Source organism: Haemorhous mexicanus, chromosome 9 (genome assembly GCF_027477595.1).
Source record: "Haemorhous mexicanus isolate bHaeMex1 chromosome 9, bHaeMex1.pri, whole genome shotgun sequence".
NCBI lineage: Eukaryota > Metazoa > Chordata > Aves > Passeriformes > Fringillidae > Haemorhous > Haemorhous mexicanus.
This window is the reverse complement of record NC_082349.1, coordinates 16950198-16962261: the sequence shown is the minus strand read 5'-3', so window position 1 is coordinate 16962261 and position 12064 is coordinate 16950198. Positions and strand designations below refer to the sequence as shown.

General features: G+C 36.6%; 1 protein-coding gene across 7 annotated transcripts in view; it reads left to right on the top strand.

The window, feature by feature from the left end:
- EVI5 (ecotropic viral integration site 5) overlaps positions 1–10903 on the top strand; it is a 70203-nt gene extending 59300 nt beyond the window's left edge. For all 7 annotated transcript variants that reach the window (XM_059854234.1, XM_059854233.1, XM_059854232.1 and 4 more), the window contains one exon: positions 9631–10903. In XM_059854234.1, coding sequence (XP_059710217.1) covers positions 9631–9936 — 306 coding nt within the window. In that variant the 3' untranslated portion in view covers positions 9937–10903. The remainder of the gene's footprint in view (positions 1–9630) is intronic.
- Positions 10904–12064: the final 1161 nt, after the last annotated feature.

The following is a 12064-nucleotide window of genomic DNA, read 5'->3' as shown; positions in this document are numbered from 1 at the left end:
TTGCTCACTTTGATAAAATCAGCTAAGATCTGTAGGATTCATTCCAGTCAATTTTTACTTCAGTCAATTGTTTTCCCTTCAGAGTTCTCAGTAATGTTGGTTGAAAGTCCTGTATTAACTCTTGTAAAGCACTTGTTTCTCAATCTAGATTAGAGTCACATTAACATCTTCTAATAGATTTTTTTACTAGACAAGTGCTTTCAAAATATGTGACTCTTTATAAATGTTTTCTTACTTGATAAGAAAAGACTTGTCCCTGAAAGGAAATATGTTAGCCCTCAGATTTACAAAGTAAGCATTTCAGCTTGTGGTGGAAGTTTATAGCACAATTAATCATGTGCTTTTCTTTTACCATATCTTGCAAGAACAGTTGGACAAGAGATGATCAGATTTTTCCCTCCCCACAAATAAAGCTCTTGCAAGGACAGCTAAAAAATGTAGTTGCTTTACTAGTATGTGTCAAAGTTACAGAATGTCTGTGCTGGCAGAGTCTGATTTAAGTGGTTGTGGTCAGTCTGAGGAACCTGTGATGTGATAAGATAGCGTTTGTGAGGTCATGTGGTTTGCAAACACCCAATCTAATGTAGCAGCTTTGTCTACACAGGATACTTAAATATATACTCTATACTTTAGAAAAGTGAATTGCTTTATTCCTTTAACTCAGCTTGTCCATAAAAGAGTTAGAGATGTTATACTGGCTTGATAATACCAGATTATTACTAAAAGACTGAACTGATTGGGAGATTTAATTATTCAGTAGCTTTCTCCAATTTAATTGTCCTTAATAAAGCAACTACCTTTAGAAACTATCTCACTTAAATAAGCAATCAACAGGCAGTTTCAATATACAGTGGACTCTCTATGTATTTTATAACCATCATTTTAATAATTCAATTAACTTTGAGTGGTCACAGTGTAATTAACACAGACACGTTACATTTACCCTAAATGACAGTATTGATTCCATAATGGTGGTGCTTCATTCCATGAGTCATCATCTTTGTGTCAGATATGGTTGATTCCTTTCCCTTCCCCCCAGTAACACCATCAACAAAATATTTTCCATCCCTCGTGAGGGTGAAGAAAACCTCTGAATGTGATCAATATAACCAGGATAGTGGTGTAGTCAGTCCTTAAATGGAACAGCTATGACTTTGTTTACTTGGATGAGGGCAATGGTTTTTGGTATGAATCTTAACTGTTTCACTGCCACTAGTGACAGATTGAATTCAGTGCTAAAATAAATGAAGATTGGTGATTGCTGTTTTTATAAACATTTTCTCCCTTCTTTTTCCTGACTGTATCCTACACATCACAGTTCCAGATCTGTCTTGCTGAGCAGTGTAATAGTTCTTGATTGCAGCATTAGTGATAAATATAGCTAGCTATAATTAATTACACTGTGTCCTTTTAATTTTGTATGGATTGCCAAAGCAAGTAAACTGATTAAAGTTATTTCTTTATCATGGCATTATAATGTTCTTGATTGTTGAAGCTGTGTGACCTGTCTGCTTTACTGATTAGAGCTATGTCAGGGTCTGTCATGTTTTTCTGCCTGTAAATCTGATTTTGGAGAAATGAGGAAAAATGATGAAAAATGGAGGAATTGAAGTTCTACTGGTTTATCTGAGTAGTTGTTCCTTGCAAAAACTGTGTATTAGCACCCATACACAGGTGCCAGCTCCAGGAGAAAATAAGCTCAGGAGATGTTAGTTTGTTATAGGTCTCTGTAAGCTTATCTGAATATAAGCAGGCAAACAGTGGAAATATGGTGGAAACACCTCCTAAAATTCTTTTATCAATTTGAGTTACAGCCAGCACAGATGGAAGTAGTTTCTGCAATCAGGGGCAGAAATGTTACTTAGTCCATTTAAAAATGCTGAGTTTAAGTCCTGCTTTTAAATGACAGAGTAAAAGTGTGAAATGCTCATTTCCTGTAACTGTTGCCTGTAATGGGTGCATTTTCAGTCTCTATCAGCCAGTACATTCTAGTTAATACTTGAGGTTTCAGTGACATTTGTATTTATAGATGCATATGGTAGGGAAAAGGAGTATTGAGATTTAGGTGTTTTCTTAAATGTAGTAATTGCAGTACATTAAGTGTGATTGCGCTTCTGTTTTAAAATATTTTTGTTGCTGTGTCCTCCCACCAAACAAACACTTCCATTACAGCTTCTTGTAGAAAGACTTTCTGGGAACTTTCTATAAATAACTAGCTAGTAGGTAGAAGGAAAATTCCTAGGCCTGTCATGCTGGAACTTCCTTTGGAATTGCACCTAGTCTCACTACAACAAACCTGTCAGCTCTTACAAAAATTCCCTCAAGAAATAAAACCTGACACAGTTACTAAATACTGACTTCTTTTCAAAATAACATTTAAGTTGGGTATTCCTCAGTGCTGTTGCTATTTCAATTGTATATTTGATACCTAACTTCAAAGTTAAACTTGATTAGACTGCACTAGATCAAAACCAGATACTTAACCATGTAGTGCAGTGATCAAAAAGTCATGACCTCCCATTGATCGCTTTATTGGTTTCCTGTTCTGATTCACTGGAAACCTTCTGGTCTGAACACTTGTTGCTGGTTTTAGTCTTTGTCACGTTTACAGTGCAGCAGACTTGTCTATGGTAAAACTGATCTACAACATACATTTAATTTAACATCATATTTCATTTTAGCTCGAGTACTCTCAAAATTATAATGTTGAAAAAACCCACTTTTTATAAAAACTTGAGTCAAGAGTTTTAAGAGTACATTCAGAGCAGTATGAAATAAGCATGTGGACAACTGGAGGTAAGCTCCACTAGATTTTATTCTGTAGATTTATTTAAGCTTCCTGACAGTTATAAGAATTTTGTAATACATTTTGTATTACTCTTAAGACTGAATATGACTTATGAAAGCTGGCAATTTAAAACAGAAGCCAAATATTTAAATGCTGATAAAAAAACCCCAAAGCCTGAAATTACTCAGTCATGGAAATTCTCTGCTGCTCTTTTGCTTTTCACTTTCAACACACTTATCTCTTTTTAGTGGTATGGTCAGCAAAGTTCATTTGAGATAAATATTTCAGGTTGTACAGCAGTATGTTGGTCATTCTTTTAAAAGTATGTTTCGAAAACAAAGGTAGTAGTTTCCTTAAACAGGAGACTTCAGTAATTAATCACATACACAATCTTGGTTTCCAAGGAGCTAATGATGAGTGGGGCAGATTCAATTAATGCTGTAGTACCTCATGACTGTTGCTTTTAAGCCTACTATAGATGGAAAAAGGGAAAAAAAAGTCAGTCCAGAGACTCTCTGGGTTTTTTAACTTTTAAGAATAGCAGCCATACTGGCACAGGCAGAAGAAGGAGCCTATGTCTGTTCAGGTATTTAATATTGTCATTCACCACTATCCTGGCTTGGGCCCACAGTAGGATTATCCAGCCTGGAGTTTACTGCTTGCTCTGATTTCTGATGAGCTACTCTTGCCAGTTTCAAGGTTATTTTGCTGCAGTTGCTTGAAGAAGTGAGAAGTGGATAAATGATACTCATGAAATGAGACTGTTAGGTCCCATCTATGACCTAACACCACCTTATCAACTAGACCATGGTACTAACTGCTGCAGCCAGTCTTAAACACCTCCAGGGATAGTGGCTCTGCCGCCTCCCTGGGCAGCCCATTCCAATGCCCACACTCTTTCTGAGTGAAGCATTTTTTCCTGATGTCCAGCCTAAACTTCCCCTGGCACAGCTTAAGACTTTGTCCTCTTGTCCTGTTGCTGGTTGCCTGGGAGAAGACCCTATCTTGCTATAGCCTCTTTTTAGGGAGTTGTAGAGAGTGATAAGCCTCCTCCTGTCCAGGCTTAACAACCCCAGTGCCCATGGCTGCTCCTCATAGGGCTTGTGTTCTAGACCTTTCACCAGGCTCAGACACATCCTTCTCTGGAAGTGTCTGAGCATCTCAGCATCCCTCCTAAACTGAGGGGCCCAGGTCTGAAAACCGCACTTGAAGTGCAGCCTAACCAGTGCTGAGTACAGGGGAAGAATGGCTTCTGCATTGTAATACCTGCTGGATGTAATATTTGTCTGGACTGATATTTGTGTCCTTAATGGCAACGTATTTCCTACTAATTCTGTTGGAGATGCTCCACTTACTTGATTTGCTGTGATAAGCATATTTCCAAAAGAAGTTAGTGGGAGTGATTTTAAAGAAGTGACAGTGTACTACTGTATGCCTTAAACTGGAGTCATCTTGTTACAATGGGAGAGTCATCACTAAGGAGCAGTCAGCTGTTAAGTAGAATAAGGGATCCCATTAGATGCTGTGGACAGTCTCAGGAATTTTTAAGAATTCCAATTAATTTGCTTTGATTCATGTTAAATGTGATTAAAATTTAATACATCATAACTGATTTTTTATTGACTTGTAATTTTCTAAATCTCTATTTTCAGGGTGCCAATGTTGGCAATGTTTTTTAAATTATAGGAAAGGTATTTGAAAATGCTTGTGACTTGTTTCTTCAGCTAAATGTGGTTAGATCATTTTTTTAGCAGCATTCTAGTTTTCTTTTGAATCATGTTTGGGTTTTAAGTAGGAAATCTTATTAATAGTTTCAGATGTTACTAAGGTTAGAACAAATAAAGAGGGAACTCTGATTTTTAGATTCCTCTTCTTACAAGTAAAAGCACTGAGAATTCAGGATCTTTATTCTTTAAATAAACATTTAAATTTATACACTGCCTTCTGCCAAAACCAGTTTTATTCACCCAAGGCAATGGTCACATTTCCATCTCACTTGTGTATTTCTTGGTTATCTTACTGTGACTAGATTTAATACTTATTGGCAGGCTTTGTTAAAACCAGTCTTTACCAATTTGGAATTGAGTAAATTTCAAGAATTAATAACTGATTGAAACCTTTTAAAGGGAGCAGACAGTAGGATTTTTGTTCCACTTTTCACCACTGAACTCCTAGCTTAAAACCTCACAGGTTACAACATAAAAATGTTTTATTTTTATCCAGAGCTTAAGTCAAACTCTTTCACGAAGTCCCACTTGAAAGTTTAACCTTATTACCTACTCAAAAAACCCAAAGGGACTTAGAAATATAACTTGCTTGCAACTGACTATCACCCTTCAGGCTTGATTCTATGATTTAATATGGAACACCTTTTGAATTGCTTAAAACTTCTAAATTTCTCTTTACTGTTTCTCCTTCATGCATGGCTTGATGAGGCAGTCAGCATCAGGTAAGAAAGTTTATTTTAAGGTTCAAGGATCTGATTGTTAGCCTTTTCTCAGCTCTTCTATATTTGTGGAAGTACATTGTTACCTGTTAAGAGTATGTACAGTTTTTTCATGTGTTGACCAGTAGACATACAATTTGTCTTTAAAATGCTGAATTCTTTAGACACAAGAAGGTATATAAATGTGCATGTTATTAAGATTTTGTTCTTGATTCAGCTGGCTTTTGAAGGGATAATAATGATATATATTTTGATCACATAATGTTATTAACCCTTTGAAATGTCCTAAAGACCACATGAATATGTTTTAGTGAAAACTGGGTTGAAGTTGCAGTCATCTAGAATCTAGACAATATGGCCTGGATTTGAGAATTAAAACAAAACACATGGGGTTTACCAGACCTGTTTTTTTGGAGATCACATTTGAGGTTCTTGCAAACTGAAGCAGTAAAAACCAGGTTCCTTTAAATGTTACTTGTTGGAGTAAGATCTAGTTCCCTTCACATGAAGGAAGGCCAGACCCAAAACTGAAAGCCTTTAACCAATATCGACTGTATAAAAGAGAAGAGAAACTAAGAGACCCTAGGGTGCAAGTCCATACTTTGCTCAACGTAGCTGTAGTTCCTTAAGGGATAAGTATAGAGTAGAACTAGGGTTAAGGGGGAGTGTTTGGGTTGGATCCACACATCCTGCATTCCAAGTCTTTAGTTGGATTTCCCATTGTCTCAATATGCTTGCTAGATGAATGGCAAGATCTTGGCCTGATGCTTTAGTTCCTACCTTAAGCTCTTTTCCCATGTTCAAATAAAACACTGACAACAAGAATCTCAAGTCTGTCTTAAAAAGCTGACAAGTTAGTAAATTAGTTTCAGTGTGAATAAGGTGGTTGTTCATCTATTGCAAAATCTAAGCCATACCTACACAATGGCAAACTTAGAATTGGTAGTTACAAATCAGGAAAGATGTTTTCAGTTGGTATTGAGTCCTCTGACGCTGGCTTAGCATGCAGCACCAGCCAAATCAGACAAGGCAACACTGGGCATTAATAGGAAGTATATTAAAAACCAAATAAAGGGAGTTGTATTGCCACTTGGTATCTAGATGGATGTAGAGAATTTAAAGAAGGTCTGTAGGAAAGTTAAAGGGAACTGAATGAAGATTGTCTTTAACACTTGTTTATGAGAGGCTAAAATGGATTGGAAGTCATCTGCTCTAGAGAGAAAACTGAAGAAGGTACTATGATTTAAGTTTGAGAATAATGACCACAGGACTGCTTTTCACCACTTGTTCGTGCATTATTAGAATCTGGGGGCAGATACTAAAACAAGTAGATTAGTTTGAAAGAAATAAAGGAATTTCTGGAATTTACTGCCACAGGAGCATGTGGAGGTACACAGCAAATTACATGATCAGTCAGGGATGGCTGGTCTGTATATAATACGTATGCTGAAGCAGCTAGAAAAAGATTTCACTCATATTCGCTACAACAGCTTCTGGCCAAGTGAATGGAGGCTTGGTAATATGAACGTCATGTTGTCACTGTTGGAGACACCGTATTAGGCTGGTGGACCATTGCCCTGAGCCAAAAGTACAGTAATGTTCCTCCCTTGAAAAAATATACTGCTTTTTCTTTTAGAAGTGTAGCGCCTCACTTCTAAAAGAAGTAAAAATTATATGAGAGTACAAAACTTAATTTTTGGAAACCTCAATTTTAAAGCTTTACGCTGGCATTAGCTGCTGGTATTTAATTGCACTGGAGTACAGGCTGTCTGCAAGTTGTTTCAAATACTCTGAGAAGCCATATAAAGCCTTCTTGTTGCAGTAAAAATTCCAAATAATCAAACTCCTTCAGAAATGCTCCTGAACAAATAGTAGGTTGAAGGGCCTCTGAACAATCTTCAACTATGAAAGTGTACTTGCCCTAGTCAGTGCAGCCTAGCATGCTGTTAGCCTTCCTCACTGCCCAGGGGTGGTGTGGATTTGAGTTAGCCATCCTTGTGTCAGGATCCCATTGTCCTCTTCAGCAGTGTTGGTCTCCAGCCTGTTGATCCTCATAATAGAAACAAGGTCTATGCCACAGTGTTCTGGCTGAGGTGGCCATTCCTGAAGCAGACAGAAATTCTGGAGCTCTATGACCATTGATAAATGTGTAGTGTGTATTCTCTGCAGTATGTTATGTTTCTTCACAGCAATCTGTTTCCCCTTACACGTGAGGAGTGCTTAAGAAAAAAGGCAGGCAAGTGTAAAGCTGCAGATCAAAAGCGCAGAGAAAGTCAGAGATTTGTTATTCTAACTAAAGGATGCACAAAGATAACACAGTGTCTTCTGAGACTCCCTTTAGGAACTGGCAAAGGCTGTGTCTATTCATGATTATCTTCACCAACAGCATTTTCCACAGACTCCCATTTGGAACAGTTGCTGCCTAAAACCGTGAAACCATGATTTTGTCATGTTACCTAAATAACTTCATCTAAAGGTATCATGTTTAAGTCTTCAGGAAAACAGTTGAGGTCATTGGCTTGGCTGAGTGTTCCAAACAACTAACATTGAGTATCAGCTTTATAATTTCAGGTGAACCAATGGCTTAACTGTACAAACCTAAAAGCATATAATTTCTTACTCTAATATGAAGTTTGTAGTCACTTGTACAGCAGTTCTTTTTTTTCCTGTGGTAAGGGTGGAGAGAAATTGTTGGGTTTCTGTGTTTTATTTTCCTAGTAACTAAAATTGATAGCTGTTTTGGAAAATTCATGTGGTAGCTAATCTGATCATATTGCAGGATATTTTCAAGAATATTTCTAAATAACACAAGAATTTATGTACCAGGCTTTCTGCATCTAGGTATATAAGTAGTAAAAATTATCTATTCCAGGTGTATTTATTTTTTATCTAAGCTGGTTTTGCTTGCATCATGAGTCTTGCTGTACAAGTGTGGAGCTCTGTTTTTCTTATATTTATACAAAGTCCTCATGAAACAACAGCAGCCTATGTGTATGTGAAGAAAATGAAAAAAACTAATGTTAGTATGCATAGTAACCACAAAGGTTTAGATCTACATCATGTACCCGTTATCCTAACAGGGATTTTTTGCTATAACATCAAAAGTTGGAGTTTTTACATGCTAATATGCAATTTAATGGCTTCTAGCATGATTATGACTCTTGTGATCTTTTTTCAACTCCTTTTTTATTCTCATCTTCTGCACAAGCCCGTGGTAAGTACAGAGATTCCTTCTTCCCCAAACGGACAGGTAAAAATCTCCTATTGGTGTCAATACTGAGAACATACAAGCACTTCTTACATATCAGTTGAATATTGCTTCCGATTTCTGAAACATCAAACAGATTTTGGTAAAGAAACTCTTCATCATTTTATTCCTTTTATTCTCCAGGTCTCTTATTGTAAAAAGCTGCTTCTAAATTAGCACCAGGTGCATCTTTTAAGCTTTTAGAGTGACATCAGGAAGGTTCTATAATCCATTTTTAATATTTATCTGCATCCTTGGGATTTTTTATCTTAATATCTCAGACTGTCAAACTGACCCTGAGGTATTTTCTACTAAAAGCTAACAAAAATTAAATTCTAGATCAAACAACACCACTAAACCAACCTCTAGAGTGTCTTCCATGAGTTGCAGTTATATTTTCATTAAATTAATAGGAGACTTGCCAAACTTTAGTGCTTTGGGTCTTAGTTTTGAGTAGTTTGAATATATGGTTGAAATAGTGAATCACTCTGCAGCACGTTGAATTAAAATGTTACCTGTCCATGGTCAGACAACAATTTTTGTCTTGTTTGATGTTCTCTTAAAATTGCAACTACAATCTCTTTATGCTGTGCAGAGATGTTTCTCTCATATTATTTGATGTGAAATGTCATTGGATCTGAATTAGATAATTAAGACACTTAATGTTACAATGTAGACTGAACTAAACATACTCTTGGGGATTTTTTTCTGTGACTCTGAGAAGCTGGCAATATTTACTTGGGTCCCTGTTCATTGAAGGGGGTGCTTTCTCAAGTAAGAAATCAGGCAATATGAGAGAGAATGGAGCTGTAAAAGTAAAATGTTAAGGCCAAAAGTGCTGTCAAAACAAATAGTCCTCTCTAGAAGATAGAAACCATCCTTGTGGGGATTTTAGAGATGCAGTAAGAGCAGAATCTCTCATTATGGATTCTAGGTACCTTGATTATTAAGCCTTAAAACTGTAATACTTGAAGTGATCATCAAATGTGCTACTTTCTCATCTTTCATTTTATCCAGTAAGAGTTCAATGAGGCATTTCTTGAAAATGCACTTTTTTTTTTGTTTGGTTGGTTGGTTTTTGTTGTTTGGGTTTTTTATAGCTGGACTCTTGAGCTGTGATTAACTGTCAACTTCCACTTTTTCTAACAGATCAAATGTCTAAAAGGCCAGAGAAACTCCTCAGACCAACCCACTTTTGATGGGATTCACATTGTCAACCATTTCACAGGAGATGATGAATCATTTCATTCTTCTGATGAAGATTTTATAACTAACTCCATACAGGAGAGTGGGGTGAACTTTCATCTTCCCAGGAGGACTGGTCAGATGTCTTTGGATCACACACTCGTAGACAGCAGTGACAGTGATACTGAGGAAAGTGCCCTTCAGACTGGGAATTCAGACAAGATGGTTTCTAAGCAGAGAAGAACAGAATCTTACTCTACTACTGTGTGATTATCACTGTGACTAGCACTGAAGACTTCCATATTTCTTTAAGGCTGAAATTTTGAGGGAACTGAAACCATCCAGCAGTTGGTTTAGGTAACTATTGGATTTGGTCTGGCCTGTGATAAATATATACAAGTACTGTCTATCTGCCTTCTCTCTTTGCCAAATCTTGCTAATGACATACCATTGCCATAAAACAGGCTGGGAAGAAGTTGATGGATGACAGTTTTGACAGTATTACTGAATGTTCTTTGGTTTAGAAACTGCAAATATATTATTTCTTTAATGTGTAAGAAGCAGTTTTGCTGTTCACAAACACAGGAATTATTTTCCTCAAAAGAAGTTGCTTTTGTGCAATATTTTATGCTCTGAACAAATGTGTATGTTTTACATTGTTATCCTTTTGTGATCAAGATGGACCCTAGTAAACCATCTGATCATGACACATATATATATATATCTTATGCTTCTCAATTAGTTTTGTTTTTTTACTAAAGTTATTGGATGCCCACAGAAGGCTTGAAAGGCAAGCCTTTATCTGTACTACTTCATATATGCAAATAATGGTCACTAATGTCATGAAGGTGTTTTTCACCATTTTCACTTAAATCTATGTGCATCTGCTTTTGATGTTGCTAAATAATTAATGGTCTGAATATGTTAATTACAATAATGTTTATTTTGTACATATTTATGTATCTACACCAAGTTGAAAATGTACATTACTCCATTTTATATGAGGAATGTAAATGTTGCAATATTACTGTCTCTGGTATTCTAACAGGAAAATGAATTCTGTATATACACACTAAAAGTGAATTACTAAATAAAGGCAAAACACTAACTTTGCATTAAGTTTCAGCCTAGCTACACTAACAGGCTCATGTCAGAAATGCTTGTTCAAAACACTATTGACTGAAATCTTTTACCTTCATGTATATGTAATGAAAATAAATTTTTCATGATTTAACAAGGTTGCAGCATTTACTGTTTAGTCCCTCTCAAGCTATAGTCCTTGGTTGCCACAAAGTTACTTGTGGGCTCTAGCTAGGTTCAGATAAGGTGAAGAATTATTCATGTCTTAGTTTTAATAAAGACACAGTTAGTGCAGTGGAAATAGTTCAGTCCTCTTAGAGTTTATATTGCACAGCTATCTAGGAAATAAACTATTGGTGCCACCACCAAATAGCTGTAATTGAGCAAAGCAGTAAGAGCTGAGCTGAGCAATCTGCTTCCAGTCTCCTGAAAACTGAGATCTGGTCAAACAGCCTCAGCTTCTTGAACAGAACAAGATATTCTACTGTTGTCATATGAACATGCACTTTACGTGCACTTGCAGACACAGTCTAGAGTCAAGACTATTCTGTTATTGCCCTCTTATGTAATTAGGCAATCCTTAAGTCTTCTTTTAGTAATGTTTACAACTGTTCTATTCAATAAAAAGTAGTGATGCTGAAGTTTGGTACTGATAGGCAGTGTGTATGTTAACTGGCTTGCTACCCACAAGAAGCAGTGTAGTTGTTTAAAATTGCAAAGAGCGTGGAAGTGTTCTGCTGAATGCACCTGCTAGTCCCATTAGACATTTCCTTTCCCTTTATTTCAAATGTGTTTTCAGAAAGAAACAGCCTGACTAGGAGATAACAAACGCTCAAAGAATGATAAAGACTGTATGGAAAAAGCATAGTATGGGCATCTCAAACCATATTGATAACAATATATCTGCCTAGGTGCAATCTTTGCAATAAGACAAATTACTGATTTCTGCAGCTCCTAACTTGTTTCAGTATTTCTGCCAAATTTCCCCACATCCTACCAGTGAATATGTAGCTCCAATTACAGCCTATGGAAATCGCCACTTCTGACTTGGATTAGCTGAGAGATTCCTGTTGAAAATGTCATGTATGCAAAACCAAATCAGGAACACTTTCGTTCACAAATTAGTAGCAGTTGTCTTCTTTCCTTCCAATGAGCATCTGCTAACTTATGTTTGCACCTGGATCATTGTTGCCTGTGAGGATAGGTGACAAGTGTCTTGTTGCCTGTCATCAATACCAGCTGCAAGCCTCTCTTAAAGGTAATGTTCTGTAATAAGTGGCAGGAGTAAAATTCAGTTGGAGGGCCATAAAAATTCTGT